This window comes from Epinephelus fuscoguttatus, linkage group LG10 (genome assembly GCF_011397635.1).
Source record: "Epinephelus fuscoguttatus linkage group LG10, E.fuscoguttatus.final_Chr_v1".
Lineage (NCBI taxonomy): Eukaryota > Metazoa > Chordata > Actinopteri > Perciformes > Serranidae > Epinephelus > Epinephelus fuscoguttatus.
This window is the reverse complement of record NC_064761.1, coordinates 36,597,985-36,617,530: the sequence shown is the minus strand read 5'-3', so window position 1 is coordinate 36,617,530 and position 19,546 is coordinate 36,597,985. Positions and strand designations below refer to the sequence as shown.

General features: G+C 42.9%; 1 protein-coding gene across 1 annotated transcript in view; it reads right to left on the bottom strand.

Annotated features, from left to right (window-relative positions):
• The window catches only part of podn (podocan), a 28,472-nt gene extending 16,147 nt beyond the window's left edge, over window positions 1-12,325 (bottom strand). Inside the window, exons 1-5 of the mRNA XM_049587579.1 lie at window positions 12,134-12,325; window positions 11,319-11,398; window positions 4,706-4,999; window positions 4,490-4,583; window positions 1,426-1,490 (exon numbers count right to left, since the gene is read on the bottom strand). Of these exons, the coding sequence (XP_049443536.1) occupies window positions 1,426-1,490; window positions 4,490-4,583; window positions 4,706-4,981 (435 nt within the window). The 5' untranslated portion in view covers window positions 4,982-4,999; window positions 11,319-11,398; window positions 12,134-12,325. The remainder of the gene's footprint in view (window positions 1-1,425; window positions 1,491-4,489; window positions 4,584-4,705; window positions 5,000-11,318; window positions 11,399-12,133) is intronic.
• Window positions 12,326-19,546: the final 7,221 nt, after the last annotated feature.

Genomic DNA, 19,546 nt, shown 5'->3' with positions numbered 1-19,546 from the left:
CTAGGCCGAACCGCCATATCGATTTTTACTAAACTTGGTAGATATGTAGAAAAGGATGCCTCTTTTTTGAGGGGGGTGGCGGGCATTTTTTGTCTATATTTGACAGGACAGTGAAGCATGACAGGAAGGATGGGAGAGAGAGAGAGCAAGGAAGACATGCAGCAATGAACGAAGGCCGGATTCCAACCCCCACCGCTGCAACAAGGGCTAGCCGCACCTTTCCCATGTGAACTACCAGTGCACCCTACTTTTAAGTCAATACAACATATAAACACTTTAACTATCTGCCTTTCAACATGCTACCCCAACTACTAATGTACAGTTTTAGCCCACTAACTATGCCACTATTGGCAATGGTACTACTGTACTTTCAATGAAGCAATCGTACGATCAAATTCACAAAAACTCTGTCTGAATACATTGCTCTTCTTAATGGGTTCAGCTGACTATTTAATCTGCAATTTCCTATGACCTGTATCTCAAACACACACCATGTGAAACTGCACGTGGGCAACTGTGCACTCAATGGGTATGGACTAGTTAGATTCGTGGTTCTCTGAGGATGTATGGTATTCTAATGACTTCTGTGATTCCCTGATTTTACATCTGGTGACATTATGAGATAAAACTTTTTTTGTTCTTGGTTTACAGTGGAGGGGTGTGAGAAAAGCAAAGTTGTCTTCACAAATTCAGCCTGACACAGAGTAACTGATACACAAATGGTCATTTGGGGAGTGAGTTATTCCTTTAGCTGCCCAAATTTATCCAGAACCCTTATTACCATAGTTGTGGCATAGAAATGCTCACATGAATTTTTGTGACAGGCACACGTGGGTGTTTTTAAAAGGCAACAACAAACCTCCTGTTGAGAACTTTTGTTCTACAACGCAGAACTGCTTTTGTCAAGCTTTGTACCTTCATACAAGCAAGTTTTTCTTTGCTTTTGCTGCTGCTACCAGCACCACATTGTACAAAATAGCAAATCCGAGAAGCACTGGTGAGATTAGATGTTCATTTAGAGCTCTCTCCTTTATAACATGGTTTATGGATTAAAGCAGCATGGGTGTCTTTGAGGCTTAGTGAGCACTTAAAAATCCCCTATTCTTTCTGTATCCCGTTTGCCTATTCATCCCTGCGAAGGCACAAGCAAATCTGTCCATCCTTTCTCTCTCACTCGCTCTGTGTCCAAAAGGGTCAGTAACATTTTAGCTCCCACCAGCTGGCACAGCCATACTGGAAGTGATTACAAGCATAAGCTCGCATAGAGTGTATGAGAGGAGACTGCCACCTCTCTCTGCCAGCTGGCTCTGTGTGAGTGTATTAGGAAAGAATGGAGTAAAATTGTTGTGAGGTGGATGCAGAAAAGATAAATTTGCCAGATTTGGGGTCAGCGTTGAGAATCAACAAGTCTGGTGTGTGACTCACCTTGTTATTTGCCAAGTACAAATAAGCCAGCTCTTCAAGCATCTCAAACCCTTCATCTTCGAGGCCTATAAAGAGAAAAACACATTGAAGAGTGAAACTATTTACTCTATTTAATCACAAGCTGATAAACAAGCTGATGTTTTTTAAAGCTCTACCTCGATTTAGCTGTGGAATGGCAAATTACTGAAGTGATACTACTCTCTAACATCTGACTTGAAATGGAATAATGCAGTCATTAGTTCAAGGTCCACACAGTTTAATATGTTCAACGTCATACTTTATGTTCGGCCATGTCGTCCAGCTACTTTGCTGTCTCTGTCAAGAGGCTGTCCGCTTGTCAGTTACTCTACAGCAGGAAATGGCACTTCAAAGTAACATCTTCAAAATAAGGTGACATGAAAAACCTGACATGTTCGCACCTCACTTGTGGTCCATTCAGAATGGACCCTGCGAACCACCAGTTAGAGATGCAAATTACATACAAATGTACTACTTTAAAAAGTTTCAGTCAGTTTAGCCAACCCCATCTTGCTCCCATCTCGTCAAATACCGATGCAGTGACCCATCCGTCCACTTCAACCTCCTCCCCATGCAGTTGCTCTGAGCATTTAACAATGGCGATGCCTGGTGCGTCTCATACATACACAAAAGGTACGTTGGTGTCAGATGCTGAGGGCCACAGATCATGCGTCTGTATTTGATGAGTTGGGAGTGAGAACCGGTTGAATAGACACTAAACCGTTAGACTCAGTTGGGAATGATGGAAAGAATTTTTTAAACACACTCTAGGCATCTACCTCTCAAGACTTCAGTAAAGAAGAAAGCATTGACCAAAACACTCTGCTGCAAACTACACGGCAGGTTCTGAAGTCCACCCATCTGTTATGTTTGAGACAGATGGGAAAAAAGTCTGAAGAAGATGTTTTATAGCTTGTTGTAAAATACATCTAGTCATTTCCTCTTCATATATACACTACTGCCAGCTTCACAGTTTCACCATATGGCGTTACATCTCACATAAAATCTTTTCCCATGGAGGATTTTGGTCTCATATTGGTCTGTTAGTGGGTACCATTACAACTAAATGCTTAATTCACAATGATATGGGAAGCAAAGAAAGAGAAGCAGAGGGAACACAAGCTCGCAGTGGTCTCAGCTGGCCAGAAAGACAAAAATCCATCGAGCTGTCTGTTCATCTTGGCAGCACTGTTCTCCAGAATGACAATAATTACCTGGCATTCAGCCACAGTAGGAGCATTCTAATGTTAGCAAGAGATCTGACGTCTGTTTTGCCTTTTGACATGTGTTTTGGATGCTGTTGTGAGTAACGGACCTACAACTGGGGCTTGACATTTTCTTTAAGACAAACAAAGGAGTAACCGAAGTCAGTGGGAACAAGAGGGCAGATGTCTGCTGCATGGTTCACTAACTGCTGGTGTAAGGCTGCAAATTATTTGTGTGATTGCAGGTGTTATGATGTCATAGATTATCTGAAATAGGGATAATAATTGTGTCATCTGACCCTCTCAAACTCACATAAAAGTAGCTTTTCTACAGCTGCTCGCAGTGTTATTTGTACACTGATAAAGCACAGCTATCTTTGACAGTTCAAAGCTTTTCTTTCTGCCTTTTGAAGGAACAGTGTGCAATGTCCATTCTGGGCTACTGTGGAAACACATGGGGCAACATGGTAGACTCCATAGACAAGGACCCACTCCCCACGTAGCATTAAATGGCTCATTCAAAGGTAATGAAAACACAGCAGCCGCTGATACACTGCCTGTCCAAGGCGGGAATACTGCGCTGTTATGTCGCCTCATCGTTCTTTATAAAAGGTACAATCGCAAAACGTGGGACAGAGTTGTCTAACCTATGGACCTAGAACGGAGGTAGTAACAGCAATGAAACAATGTCTGTATAAACGTGACAGCCAGCAGGACGGGTTCATGGGCAGAAGTGTTATGCGTGCGACCCACCACGGGACATTTTAAAAGCAGGTGGTAGCAGTTAGCAGCTAATTCAAAGAAGAAAAACAGCGACCAAAAATGTCCGCAAAAAACAACAAGGTCTGGGGGCTCCTTACCCTCTGAGCAGAGGGCGAGATCAGCCGCCATATAACAGGGGAGGGAAATGATTGTTATTGCCATGTTAATGCTTGCGCACGAGACCAGTGAAAGCGAACGCGGTGCCCATGTCTCACGGTCTTGCGCAAGCGCACACGCATGAGCGCGGTGCACAGAGAGGCAGTTTGAGCTACAGGCTACAGTGAGGCTAAAAACAGAGTTCAAATGACATATTTCCAAACAACTTTTTATGTCGAGGCTTCAGGACACTTGGATCACTTCGGACGAGCAGTATGGAGATATTTTGTGGTTTCAATTATGTGTTTTTGGACGTTTGAATCTGGGGCGCCTTAAGCCTCCATTAGCTGGAGTTGTGCTGCTACCCCCTCTCCCCTTGGATCTCCGCAAGCAATATGAGGACTCTAAAACTTCACCTGAGCCTCCCTTGGCATATGGGTGAGTAGATAATGGCTGGATTTTCATTTTTTAATTATTATTTTTGGTCAAATGATGGCTCTTTTGATAGTTAAGGTTGCTGACCCCTGCCCTAAATCCTAAATACTGGACCTTTAAAATGCAAGATTATTGAACTATCGCTGAATAACAGCCACATTCTTAAGAAAATGACTCTGATTTCTCCATTAATTGCCCTCCCTTTTCTAGATGTGGCTGTTATCTGGAGGCAAAGCTTATAGGAACAGTTGAATTGGGCAACAACTGACAGAAAGCTAAAAAAAATTAAAAAATAAAATAACATTTTGCTTCTAAAGACATGAATCAGACTCAACATATACACACATCACACAGCATCTTTCCTTTAGAAAACTCCCACAGGCATGAAAACTACTAATCAAACTAAAATGGCACCAAATTGACTTGAGATTTAAAGACCCACTGTTGTCTGTCCCACAAAAAAACCTTGCAACACGCCTGTAATCTGCCCCTTGCCCCCCCTACTGTACACCACACGCCTGCTGTTAAACTGGTTTCACAGTGTTTACCATTCGTGGTGAGCCAGTTGTTCTGCAGGTTGAGCGTCTCCAGCTGATGCAGATGAGAAATGTGCTCCACTGTTATCTCCTCGATTTTGTTGTTCTGGCATCACAGGATGAAAAACAGACAGTAAATACAATGCAGACAAGAGTTTGCACATTTTCCTGAGCAGAATTACAAAATGTAGATGTGTGTTTCATTGTGTGTGCATATGTGCGACAGACCTGCAGAGAGAGCTGACGAGTTTTATCCGGCAGCCCAGCGGGAAACTCTGTGAGGTCGACACCGGCGCAATCCACTGCCCCCTCTGCTGTACAGCTGCACTCGGGCGGACATTCAAAAGGCTCTGATTTCGTCACCACTGTTGCGATGTTGGTCTCCTTCAGTGGCTCTTCCTCCTCCTCTTCCTCCAGTGCGATCGGGGCCTGGCAACGCACCAACACCCAGGCCAAGAGCAGCACACTCAGGGCCTGCAGGATGGAATGCTTGGGAAAGGCCATGTCCACTGCTGAGCTCTCCTGTTGCACAAGCACATGGTCGGGGAAGTTAAAAACATCAGGAGTGTTTTGTTTTGGAAACAAGACCTTGTTAAAGCTACAATCTGCTACTTTTTACCCATTAAAATAACTTTTTTTATACTTTGAAACTTCGTGAGTAATTATATGTTGGGTGCAGTGTTGTGCAATGGCACGTTCATTGAACACTGAAGATTTAAGGCACCTGGCACACCAGTGTTGCGTCAAAGACTTTTCCCCCGTCAATATGTGCTTCCATGCAGGGGTTTTACCATGCAGAAGGAAGCATGCATTCACTGCTGGCTCACCTAGCATCACTGAGCTAGCTAATGTTATAGCTTAGCCGAGGAGGACACCATTAATGTGCATGAGTCCCTCTTCCATGAGTAGATGCACACTTCCTTCTGCGCAGTGATACAGCTGGCAGGCGTGGTTTACAATAGAAAGAAATAAGTTCCAACATGAAATTGCTCAAAACAAGGTTGGTGGATTATCTTCAGTAAAGGCCTTTGCCGTTGAGTCTGTTTTTTTGTACGAATTTGTCACATGTCTAAAAGTAAATATGACTTCATGTTGTGTCAATCATGTTTGCACAATGAGTCCAAGACTTGTCTGTTCTCGGTTAAGTTTTCAGTGTTTTTCGCATCCGTCAGAGCCTTTAGAGAGCTGTTTGACATGAAGCTCAGCGTAAGAAAAATCAGGAAGACTTTCTTTGTGCTCATCCATTCACAGTTCCTTCCCTTCCGTTCCCACTGCTTCCTCTAATTGCTGACTATTGATGTTCACTCTTCTAGTTATCCATTCAAACTTCGCTACGATGCTACTGCATCAGGATGCTGCTGCTGCTGCAAAATTTTAAATCTGCTCTCTCTTCTGCTGCTGTCAGCCATCATTTTAGCCAGGATTGTCATGTCCTCCTCCACCCTGTTCACGTCTAGCCATCGTATCCAGAGTCCAGGACGAGCTCAACAAAGGCCCATTCCTCTACTCATCAAGATCATCAGCACTTCTCCATCTTCTTCTCATCGCATCCTTAACACATCTACCACCACCAACATCTAGACCCCGGGGGGGTTCCCTATTTGACTATAGATTCATCACCCTCCTGAAATCATACTATCACAATGGGGTCTAATTGCCAAAAACTTTTCACATTTTTCATTCTTATGTGCAGATGAAAAAAAAAAAATCTTTTTAAAAATGAGTCTCTCCTGACTGAACAAGAATCAATGAGGAAAATGTGGCAGTGGGACAAGACAGAGGAACATGGCATCATCATCATTATCATCATCATCATCATCATAACTCAGATAGCTCACTTTCAACAGGTCAGATAGTAATATTCAGGTGGACGATGACGATGATGATGATGAAGAGGTGGAGGATGTGGACCGCACACTTCATGCAGCTGCAGTGTCAAATGCAAGACAGGGAGGGAGTGGTAACAGCCAGATAGGTAACTGTAAACGTGTCTTCCATTTTGTCTCAAATGCATCAAAATCAGTGTGCAAGGTTTCTGTGCGTAGATCCATTCGTGAGTCAGAGGGAGCTGCACAATGTCTTCTATGGCTCTGAAGGATACAGAGAATACGGAGGGACACAGACACTCTGTCAACTTTGTGCTGGTGTTGGTAGCCTTGAAACTTTTATCTGGTTGAAGGAGGAGGACCACACACTGACTTGTTTGTTTCATTAATCTCTTATTATTTCAGCAGCATAGTGTTCAATCAAAAGCCCAAGGTTTCAGCATAATGCAGGTGTTACAGATGATGCAGTCCACCTCCTTCAGTCTAGTACGTAGCTGGCATACTGAGTTATGGTGGTGAATTAAAATTAGTTTTTTTAAAAACGTAGTTAAAATAATGCAATATTTTGTTGTCAGAGCAGCAAAGTGAAAGCACGGACTGTTAATTGGGGTCAGACAAATTAGGAAAATTAGGCCTCTGAGTGGCTGATTGCCTTTTTTCAGTTTACTTTTTTCATGAAATACATTTTGAGATGGCTGGATTTGATTAGTGGCTCCATTTTCAGGGTCTGACTTACTGGGACACTTGAACATTTAACACCTGAGAGTCTGTCTGCAGTTGAAAAATACACATTATATACAGCTAACAGAAGAAGACAGTTGTTTTATAAATCATGTTTCCATCAGCCTGTTTAGATGCGCATCTAGAAGTATCACATCAGAAAATTATGATGAAACGCCAAAATTCGAATTAAAATCCCCTGATTCACACAAACTAAAATACATTCGCTTTAGCCGGGTTTTGGTTGATTCGAAAAAATGTTGATTCGCAAAACGGGGGATGGAAACAGTTATGTTCGAATTAAGTCTGACGTAGTGCACCTCTCTCCATGGTGATATCCACACTCCGGGTCAGGAAGGCGGTAATGCATTTACAAGCTGGTTGCCAACCGCCAGAAAGCGTAGAAGAATGTGAGACTTGTTTTGTTTCCGGTTCTGCGGAAAACTCGCGCAAGTTTGTAGTTTTCACCAAAGTCCGTACATTTAATGGAAACACACAGGATTAATATTTCTTTTGATGCGCATTTCCCAATGATTCGAATCACTTTTGGGTGGAAACATAGCTATAGGTTTACTCTATTTTTCAGACAACTTATTGAGCCACGATTTCATTCAGTAGGTATAAATAACATATCTCATTACCTTTATATTATTAAACTGCCAGACTCTTAGGCCACGCTCGCAGCATGCCTCAAGAGATGGTCTACCACTCAGCGGCATTTCCAAGGGGAGGCCAGAGGGGGCTATACTCCTCTCATCTAGTTGCATTGGTGTGAACCAGCAAGTTGCAGAACGGCACATTGCAAGCTGTTGTTTGTTTCAACTCATCTCATTGCTAATCTTTGGTCTGAACTGGGCTTCAGACTTCCGGTCCAGCCACTGCATAAAGAAAGCATATGAAACACTGAATACACATTGTGGGAAATGGCGAAATTAGTTTTAGGACCTCACTGCTCAATGGTAGGTTGTTTCCCTTGATAAGGTACAAACTTGATGTCAAAATAAAAGTCTGCCGCTTTCCTACAGAACCAACCAGCGCAAAGCGTAGATTGCAGCGGTCAAATGAAAGAACTGGATACGGTCAGGAAACATTTATGAGGAACAAGCCTTCTCAGGTTTAGGGGTACTCATAGAATCCATTTTCATTCAGATAACTTGAGGTGAGAGTTCAAAGAACCTCTGTAAAAACAGCCATGCCAGTTGTTCCCTCGCCAAAATGAAGCCTGATTTTGGAGCCTTATTGAGCCCCTTTCCATTCTGACATCATGTTTGTACCTTGTTGAAGGGAACAACCTACCATTCATGAAAGGTCATGAAAGTAATTTGTGTGTGTGTTTCAGTTCAAGAGGACTAAAGTTCAGCGTTTCACATATGCCATTTCCATGCGGTAGTGGCTGGACTGGAGGCCTAAGTGGAACGACCATAATGTTTCCTAGCAACTGAAAGACGTCTGAAAAGAGTCTATTAATAAGTGAATTGTGTTTTCTGGGTTTTATGATTTCTGTTTCCCCCCTTTCCTATATTCTTGTGCTGCCTTTCCCTCGAGGGAGAAATCCACACACCTGCCCTGCATCAGTCTCATTAGTCCCTCCCTGCTCCAGAGTTTTTCCCAACCAAAGAGCTCCCTGCCTGTTCTCCTGCCTAATCACTGTATTCCCCTCACCTGAGCTTCTCTGCCCGTTTCTCCACCTGCACTTCATCCCCTCGTCAGATTAGGTTGTATATAAGTCCTGGTTTTCAGCTCAGTCTCTGTTTGATTCTTTGTTTTGTGATGTGATCTTCTGGTTTGCTTTTTCCTGATCATCTCTGAATAAAAAGTGATTTTTATTCGAGTTCCTGTTGCTAGCAGTCTCCTGCGGTGGGTCACCCTGCTCCACACCACATGACACATACACTCTGTCTGAGGAGATGGACCGGCAGCGTGCCAAGGGCAGTGAAAGTGAAACTTAACCATTCATTAATTCATATAGAAATAAGGAAATTGCTGCAACCCGACCTGATCCGAGCCAGGGGAATGCTGAGAAATTACAGCCTAGCTGAACTTGGCGGGTCGGGTTCAGGCAGATAATGAAAGCCTTAAGTGTTGGATCCAGGGGTTTTTGGAGCTTGACCCACACTGAGGATTAAAATTCAAAATATTTCTCCTCTCCTTATAATCATTTTCTCCCAAGTGCCCTAACCAAGTATTATATAACTGTAGTGCCCCTTTACAGCAAGCAATGATTTCATGTGCAGTGTAACTACAGTCATCAGCTGCAACATTAAAACCACTGACAGGTGAAGTGATTAATATTGATCATCTTGTTACAAGGCAATGTTCTGCTGAGAAACCTTTGGTCCAGGGTGGGTCTTCTGATTTGTAAATGCATGAACACAAAACTGCTGGGGGTGTCCTGCGCTATTTGGCATCATAGCGTTGGCAGCAGATCCTTTGAGTCCTGTGGGTTGTGAGTTGGGGCACTGGCACATACAGCGAATGCTCCATCAGATTGCTATCTGGGATATTTGGAGGGCGGGTCGATGCCTTGAGCTCTTTTGGTGAGTTCCATTTGTACTGGAAAGTCGGAATTTCCAAGTTCCCAGTCTGAAATTTCAACTGGAAAGCTCCCTGAGGTCGGATTTCCAACTTGGAAAGTCATAGGAACCTCACCAACCTCAACCTCAAAATCCAATATGGCTGCTCTGCTCATGAAGCCTGGTGGTAATACACAGTTTATTAACACATCTGTCTTATTTGTGTCTCACTAAAGCAGTCCAACACACAGACCTGTCCAACTTCTATCTGTGGACATGTTGCTACAGTGTTATCAACTGGTATTGGTACAATGGCCAACTTGGCTTGAGTTGGTGTTTAGGCTGACCAACCGTCCTCTTTTGCCCGGACATGTCCACTTTTCACAACCTGTCCGGGGCGTCTGGGGGGTGTTTATAAATTGATGATAATGTCCAGTTTTCCTTGTGTGTGTGTGTGTGTGTGTGTGTGTGTGTGTGTGTGTGTGTGTGTGTGTGTGTGTGTTAGAGTGTGGCATGCGCCACATATTTCTGTCTGAACCTGACAGTCATTCTTAATGTTATTCTGTTTTGTTATGTCCGAAACCAAACCAAGCCCGACATTATTTAATTACTAAAGCACTGAGTTTGTGTCACACAGTTGTTATGTGTGGAATCAAGGCTATTTAACAGGCCGGGCGTGCGCCTGGAGGGAGACCTCCGTGTTTGAGACAGGAGCGGGCAGCGGGAGGTCCGAGGCTTCCAGCGAGAGGAGAGGGAGAAATATAACAAAATAAGATAAAATAGGAAAAACCCGTCTCCCTCTTTTATTTTATTTTCAGCGTTTAATCAAGGCGGAGGCGGACGGCTGGAGGTCCAAGACTTCCAGCGAGGGGAGAGGTAGAAACAAACAGCCAATGTGTGGGTGTGTTCTGTTCAGGTGTTGTCACGTAAATAACAGTACCCAAGGAATAGCCTAAACAGGACAGACAATAGGATTTTATTTATTTTTACACTACATGTTCACTGAAAGCTGACTGAATCCGACCCGAGCCCAAATACAATTTATACATTTTTGACCGAACTGGCTCGGTCCGGTCGGGCTCAGATCGGGTAGCCACACTCTAGTGTGTGTATGTGTCCCCTGTCTATTGGGGCCTATCTGAATTTCTGTCTTTGAGAGATATTATGTTGTAATATAACTGAATTTTCTATCCATACATATAAACTTTAAATATATAAAAATCATAAGGCATCTTTGAGTAAACTGCGAGTATCATTTAAGTAGGCTATCTCGTGGCCGGGCCGAATGTCCTCTTTTTTGGAAATCAAAATATGGTCACCCTATTGGTGTTGCTAATGACATCTTCATTTTCCAACTTGCCCCATGGAACACAATCAACATGGGCGTGAAGTCATTCCAAGTCCAAACCTCTGACTTCCGAGATAAATGGAATGCACCATTTGTCACATTCCTTGGGAAATTACTTATTAGTTTTTGTGGCGCATTGCTTTGCTAAGGAGGCCATTGCTATGCAGGAGGGTACTTGGTCTTAAGCAGTGTTTGCATGGGTGGTTCATGTTAAATGGCATCCACATGAATGCCAGGAACCGAGGTTAGCAAAACATTGCATTGTATCGAAATGATCGACGGTCATCATTTCCTTCACCTGTCAGTGGTTTTAATGTTGTGGCTGATTGGTGCAATCCGTGCTTGGCCATTTCTGGCTGATGTATAGAAAAACACTTTATCATTGTACCTAGAATATATCTTTAACTGATGGAGGGTTTGCATTGTTTACGCACCGGGTCACCAACAAAAGACAGGTGATTCTGTGTCACTTCTCTCCTGTGTCTGAAACTTCAGTCCTCACCAAGTGGAAGGGCTAATTTGAAAAAAGAAAAGAACAACATCTTTGCTTTCCAATCATTTCACACGCATGCATTCACAAAAACAATCAACAATTATATGAAAATCTTCAGGTAGAGACGAAATAACATCATGTGAATCTAGCCTTTAGCAATTATCTGACAAGCATATGAGGACAGCAGTGTTTATGTAAGGCTGGTGTTTTGGCAAAGCCAGAGAAAAAACCTTTTAATCATCTCCACCAATGTTGATAGGAGTATTCCAAGAGGGCACTCAAGGCAGCTCTCAAGGCAAATGTCCATCAGCACAAACACACACAGTCTACACCGCAGCATGCATACACCCACAGAAAATGAAAAATAAAAGCCTGTTACCGCACTTATTGTATAATGTAGACCCTGGCTGGAATAAAAACAGCACAGCGCGTCAGAGAGGACATTAAAGCCTCGACTAAGTCAACAGCTCTCTCATGTTACCTTATAAAGTCTTGAAGTGAGAACAGTATTTATTAGCAGAGAGATGCTGAGGCATTTTAAAACTCATCTTGTTTTCACGCTCTTCCTCAGCTGGGCTGAGGTCGTGAAGTGGCTTTACTGCACTGTTAAGTAGTCTGAATTGTCTGTAACCCACATGCCACATTGCCATGCACGGATGAATGACACTCACAGCTCAGTCTACATAACATAACAGCCGCCCATAAAACATGCAGCAGCAAAGTCTGCAAAAGCAACGTTCTGGTCCACTACTTTACCCCGTCCGACCAACGTTTGCTGAAACACAATGCAGTCTGACGTCCAGTCCAAACACAGGCTGTCCCATAGCAGGCGAGGAGTCACACAGCCACACCAGATACCCTCCAGATGTGAGCGAGAGAGAGTGGGAGTGGGAGAGGGAAAGTTAAGAGAAAGCAAAGGAAGGGGAACAGGCGAGAGTGAAAAGGAAGGGAGTGAGTAAGAGAGACAGCTCTGACCTGAGCGGGAGCCAAAAACACAAATTCTTTCCTTTTTTTCTTATATTTTTTTTCCCCGAGAATTGATTTTTTTTCCCCTCACTGTAGCAGGTCTTTCCAGTTATAGTGTAACATGTTTGAGTTGTGATAACTTGGGCAATTTTCCTCTGGATTCAACAAAAGAACTTTCCAAATCCCACATTATTAAAGTGAGATAATTATAGACTGTAGATGGGAGGCCTGGTCACTTCAAATAGATTCGGTGTGTATATTTTGGATATAACAGCGAGGAGATTATTGATAAAAGATGTTACACATAGCTTAAAAAAATCATGTTCTGAGATAACTTTCATTTGGGGAAGAGAAAGATGAGTTGTCCTAAATATCCCAGTAATAAATTAAAAAGTGGAAGAGCAGCCTGCCAAGAAGGGGCGACAGGATATGATCTAATGTCCCACGTGTCTCTGGATTAGGCCTCTTCTCCGACAAGCACACCTCCTGTTAGACCCGGTGTATGAACATCTGCTACCATTACGATGCATTAGTGCAGTGCACTGGACTTCAGATTAACATGTGGAAGAGTTCAGAGATGATTCATCATCATGGGTAGTCAAAATATTTGTTTTTGTCCGGTTTGTTTTCTTAGTGTTGCATCTAATTTCTTACCTTCTGCTTTTGATTTCAACAATCTGTGTGTGAGCAACCATTACAGCCTTTTTTCTCACCTCCATTACCACAGTTGATTTTGTTTTTTGTGTATTAAATCAGCTTAAAACAAAGGCCATCCACACTGCCCTAACGAACCTAAATGTGTTAACTACATAGTTGAAATTGAGTTGATCTTTCTTTTTGAAGTCTGTACCATATAAATAATTATCATGTTATTATACAAGGGTTAGATGACAGGATCCATAACACTTTTATGTCTATACTGTAAATATGAAGCTACTGTCAGTTAGCTTAGCTTAGCATTAAGGCTGGAAACAGCTAGCCTGACTGTCTAAAGGTGACAAAGTTGGCCTACCATATACGTAAGAGTAAGCCGTTGTTTTACAGTAGTTATGTGTTGCTATTTTTGGCGGGGAGCAGTCCTACTTGTCTTGCAACCTAACAGTGACGCAGACTAGCTGTTTCCCCATTTTCGGTCTTTAAGCTAAGCTAAGCTAAACTAACCGGCTGCTGGCTGTACCTGAATATTTAAACCTGGGGTAGGCAGATTTGGTGTTATTGGTCAGAAATCCCTGAATGAACTTTTAGCATTCTGTAATTCAAGTGTTCTGAGAGAAAAGTAGACTTCTGCACCTCCTCTTGGATCTGTTTTCAGGCTTTAGAAAATCTAGCCCGTGATGGGAGACTTTGCCCAATCACAGATCATTTCAGAGAGAGGGTGTTCCTATTGGCTGTTGGCAGATGTACATCGATTAGCCAAAACATTCAAACCACTGGCGGGTGAAGTGAATCACACTGATCATCTACAGTGCAATGTTCTGCTGGGAAACCTTGGATCCTGGCATTCATGTAAATGCTACCTGACGTGCTCCACCCACCCGAACACCGCTGCAGACCAAGTAAACCCCTTTTTGGCAATGGTACCTGTCGATGGCGCCCCCTCTAAATCCATAGACTGTATAAAAATATGAACGTAGTCACCGTGACATCATCCATTGGTTTCTGAGGAGTGGGTCTGAAGCTCAAAGTAGGCGGCTCTGGCCGTCGCCATCTTGGCAGTGCCTGACTCTGCCCAAATCCCAGCCAATAAAAAATTGGCAAAGAGGCAGGGCGAATGAAGCATGGTTGCTTAAACACGCCCACCTTGCTCGAAGCTGCTAAGTTAGCTAAGGCTACCAAACTAGGCTAACAAGCTACGCTACTTTGGCTAGCCCTGTGGTGTTGGCTGCTCCCGCTCATGCTCCCGCTTGGTGCCAGCTCCCTCACGAAACAAAATATCCAAAAGGCACAAACACAGCTGAGAGGTCAGGTTCAATGACTTGTGAATTAGCTGAGATGACGCCTAGCAGACAGCCAGTGGCTAGTTAGCCACACGGTATGGCGCCACCTGTCACTCAAAGTGACCACACCCTTAATTATGTGCAACTTTAAGCCTTAATGAAATTAAACGGATGAGTTATAAAAAAAATTCATTAGCTATAGAGACCAAAACCGTTTTTTGTACCAGGCTGTAAAAGTGTTTATTTCTGCTGTAAAGTTGAGCATTTTAACATGGGGGTCTATGGGGATTGACTCGCTTTTGGTGCCTGCCTCAAGTGGGCATTCAACGAACTGCAGTTTTTGGCACTTGCACATTGGCTTCACTCGTCATCCCTGGAGGTTGCCGCTTGTCTAAATCACTGTTATCAAGCCGCAGTTGCTTTTATTTTGAAAGTCAATGACACAAGTCAAACCTTTGACCTCGTTGTCACATTGGTCACCGACGTGGAGGATTCCAGCAATGTAAGTTTGCATCCCGAGGATGAGGTGGCAGCCTACATCGAGTTCAAGACACCCATGGAGGATCCTTTTGAGGTTTTATGGTGGTGGTAGAAGCATGCTAAAATGTTTCCTAACCTGGCAGTGACTGAATGTTTCCACCACCCCGACATTAAGTGTAGCCAGTGAAAGAGACGTCTCCTCCACTGGATTATGAATTCACTAATAGAACCTATCTTAATGTGAGTGGTAGTAGTGTGTTTTTGTTTAATTACAGGTGCGGGTCAGGTCACGGGACTTTTATTAACAGGTGCAGGCGGGTGAAGCTTTGACTTATACATAATGATGGGTAATGGGTCGGTTCTGGCACTGAGCTTTACAGGTATGGGCAGAATTTTTTTTGACTCTTCCAGATTTCTATCAGTCTTGTCACCTCAGTCTTAGTAAGAATGTGCAAATATTAAAAATATCAAACTATTCCTTTAATCTCCATTAAAACAGCATGTCAAAGTTGCACTAACTCTTAATGCAATCCAGATCAAAAGGACAAGAAAACTGAGAGAACACATTTTGTTGGTAGATACTCATTTTCTATGAGACCTATCCGAAAGCAGAGAGCAGTATCTGCATTTTTAGGTAATTTGCAGTTTCTATATGTAAAATAAATAGCCTGAAAAAGGCTTAAAATGAAGGCATCATAATGTTTGTTGCGGGTTTATATAGCCAATTTAACTGCTTCTGGAGATATCAAAAAGCAGCTAAATGTACCCTTATACATTCAACAGCTAGTCTTGAACTGGGAGAAAAAAGATAACACGCTTTCCTAGAAAGCAGCTGATACTTCTTAGGATCTTTAAGGCTACATAATCTGTCAGAGAGTTCATTTGCTGCAGTTAAATTAAAAAAAAAAGGGGGGGGGGGGGCTGTTATACAGTTAGGCCTAGAAATATTTGGACAGTGACACAACTTTCATGATCTGGGCTCTGCATGCCACCACATTGGATTTGACATAAAACAACTGAGATGCAATTGAAGTGCAGACTTTCAGGTTTACTTCAAGGGGTTTAACAAAAATATCCTATGAAACTTTTTTACCAAAAATAAAATGTTCATTTCTGATACTTTGTTGAGAATCCTTTCAAGGCAATGACTGCCTGAAGTCTGGAACCCATGGACATCACCAAACACTGGGTTTCCTCCTTTGTGATGCTTTGCCAGGCCTTTACTGCAGCTGTCTTCAGTTGTTTGTGAGTCTTTCTGCCTTAAGTTTTGATTTAAGCAAGTGAAATTTATGCTTGATCGGGTTGAGATCTGGTGATTGACTCGGCCATTGCAGAATATTCCACTTCTTTGACTTAAAAAAAAAAAAAATTCCTGGGTTGCTTTCACAGTTTGTTTTGGGCTATTGCCCATCTGTACTTTGAAGCGCCGTCCAACCAACTTTGCTGAATTTGGCTGAATCTGAGCAGAAGGTATATCCCTATAGACTTCAGAATTCATCCTGTCACATCATCAGTAAACACTAGTGACCTACTGCCATTGGAAGCCATGCATGTCCATGCCATCACACTGCCTCCACCATGTTTTGCAGAAGATGTGGTGTGCTTTGGATCATGAACCATTCCAAGCCTTGTCCATACTTTCCTCTTCCCATCATTCTGGTGCAGGTTGATCTTAGTTTCATTTGTCCAAAGAAAGCTGTAGATGCTCATACACCTACTTCCTGGGGAGTGTCCTTGACTTGGAAAGGATCCTGCGATCATCCACCACTGTTGTCTTCCGTGGACATCCAGGCCTTTTTGAGTTCTCAAGGTCACCAGTGCGCTCTTTTGTTCTCAGAATGCACCAAACTGTTGATTTGGCCCCTCCTAACATTTCCGATATTTCTCTGATGGACTTCTTCCTTTTTTTTCAGCCAAAGGGTGGTCTGATTCACTTCCATTGAGAGCTCCTTTGACTGCATGTTGTGGGTTCAAAGCAGCTTTCACATGCAAATGCCACACCTGGAATCAACTCCAGACCTTTTACCTGCTTAATTGATGATGGATTAACAGGGAATAGCCCATGCAGCCCATGAAAGAGCTAGTTAATTGTCCAATTACTTTGGTCCCTTGAAAAAGAGGTGGCTACATATTAAAGAGCTGTAATTCCTAAACCCTTCCTCCAATTTGGATGTGAATACCCTCGGCTAAAATAACAAAACTTGTGTCAGTGTCCAAATATAGATGGACCTGACTGTATATGATAGAAACCTGTGAATGCTCTCACTGTTAGAGCCACAGATGTGAATGTTGCCTTTAATCTCACACAGTGGACAAATACAAAGAGAAGTGATTCACTGAGATCACTTCAGGGACATCTTCACAATCTGCTCCTTCACCAGTGATTCCTCCATTTATCTATCTGAAAGTGTCGTTATCGAGTGCATCTGGAGTCACTCAATACTGAGCAGTTTCACTGAATCTTTTAGAGGTGACCTCTAGTATTTTTTTCTAGATTATAAATCTCCCGCTTAAAGCTATTTGTGCTGGAACTGCAGACACAAGAGCGCAGACAAGAAGTGATGAATGCTTGCACGGGGGATGGAAGATACTTGGTCCCTTGCGGTTAGTGAGAGTGATGGGGTTTTGGGAGTCTTACTCACTGATCACATGCCTGCAGAGCTGCTGTTTTAAGGCTGAGAGAGAGAGTTTGTAGCCTTAAGTCCCCTCCTGAAAGGGGAGAAAACACACTCAGATCCATGCTCTGGTTATTACTCATCATATTTTTTGGCAGGCTGTTTTCCCTTCAGAGGGGCTCCGGTCACTGCGACGTGTTTTCAATAAGTTTCCACTGTTTCTGTGGAACATGTTCAGACAACTCTCTGAAAGCAATGGCCCCTCCGACAGATTCATTTTACAACAGTTTTTAACAGGTTATTATGTTTCATGTCGTTCTCCAGGACAATACACAGAACAGCGGGGACCATGTGAGCCCTCACAGAGACACCTATGCTCCCCTGCTGTGTTAAGGCGAGGACACAGTCAATTATTGTTGCCTGCTCTCTTTGCACACAGCTGAGGTCCTGCCTGCATTTTATAAACTAATCTTTTTCAACTCAACTCAACTATTTTCCGCTGAGCACCGCTCTTTAAAGGGCAGCTCTCTTGTCTCATGTAAAAACAGAGGACGAAACAAGGCTTGGAGTCCCACCCAGACTGTTTGTAATGTAAAAAGTGTCCAATAAAGCTTCTCAGCTGCTGCCCTCTTAGTCATTGCTGTTAAACCAACCCTGTTAATCCCACAAGTGTGACGTTTATTACATCATGTGGCATCTACAGCATGCAGTCTATATGTCGTCTAATGTACTATAAGCTGGAAGATCCTGTTTATTTCCTGCGTCTTTGCATCGATGGAGAGATGTTTGTTTGGTGTGTTATCACTGCTCCAAACTACCTGGCTCATCTTCTGCACACCAGGGTTTGTTTTTTTTGGATATGTACAACATCTAGTCACAGATAATTATTACCCAGGACAGTAATGACATACACGCTAAATCACTGCCGTGTTACATAACTCACAGAAAGAAACAAACATCTCAATCAGATCAGGATCATGGTGACACGGAGCAAGCAGGGAGATCATGGAAGATAATTCAAGGTCTTAATAAATGTTGCCAGGACTAGGACAAAGAAAACATTTAAAAAGGAATGGTCATAAATTAAGTTGCAAGCGAGAGACCCAGTTGACCTTTCGCTAAGCCCCACCCCTTTGAGATGGTCTGACAAGTTGTAGGAGTAAGCACTGAGCACACACTGTAACTAACTGCACTCCCTGAAGAAATATTACCATATTTTTGGAAAATTACTGATATGCATACTTATGCAGAAACATACAATGCCAAGGTTTTCTTCTGGAGATTTGGTTGGACGGGGACACCCTGACTTTTAGTCCTTTGTATGGGTCGATCTCCAAAAACAGTATCCTTTGATCACCCCCTTCCCTTCACCGTCGAACAATTCCCAGTTGGCACTACAGGATTTCTGTTATATAGAGTGTGCCAGTAAACCCGGAACTCTGTTAGCGCTTTTAGCACTTCCGGTTCTCTCGTCTAAAAGTCAATCCGTTTTTTTGAATGAGATTTTGGTAAAATGCCTCAAATAAGGTCTGTGGTTAACAATAGCTTAGGTTTTGTTCTACGACATAAAACACGTCAGTAAATACCCTACTTGTGAATGTTGAAGCTTTTACGTGTCGTAAAAAAGGCGGTTGCTAACAAGTTGCTCAATACGACTACAAACCCTGTCGGGGACATTAAACGTCATCACCCCCGAACAGGCGAGAGTGCTGGCAGTCTGCCATTACAGCTTCTTATTTAGCTTAAACAGTCCGATTTCCCCATTATACAATGTTTTTAAAATAAAGTGGCCGAAATCAGTTGAAAGCTTAGTGGCGGTGATGTCAAGAGTCATGCGACCGTGAAGTAGTCATGTATTCTGTTAAAGCCTAACGTTAGCTTTTTACTTCTGGCGATCGCATTTAAGCTTCAAATGTGGTATGAAAGGTGTTCATATGTGAAGATTATCTCGCTGAACAAAACCTGTAAGTATCATAAACTTGTGTTAGCCACAGAGCTTATTTTCTGACATAATCCAAAACGCAATGCAAAAATCACATTCACTTTCTCTTCCGGGAACCAGCGCGATGCTAAACTTCCAGGTTTTGACGTCAGCCCTGGCACACTCTATTATGTCACCTTCGAGCCCAAGCCAAGATAACCCTGATGACATCACTGTAACATCATCAAGG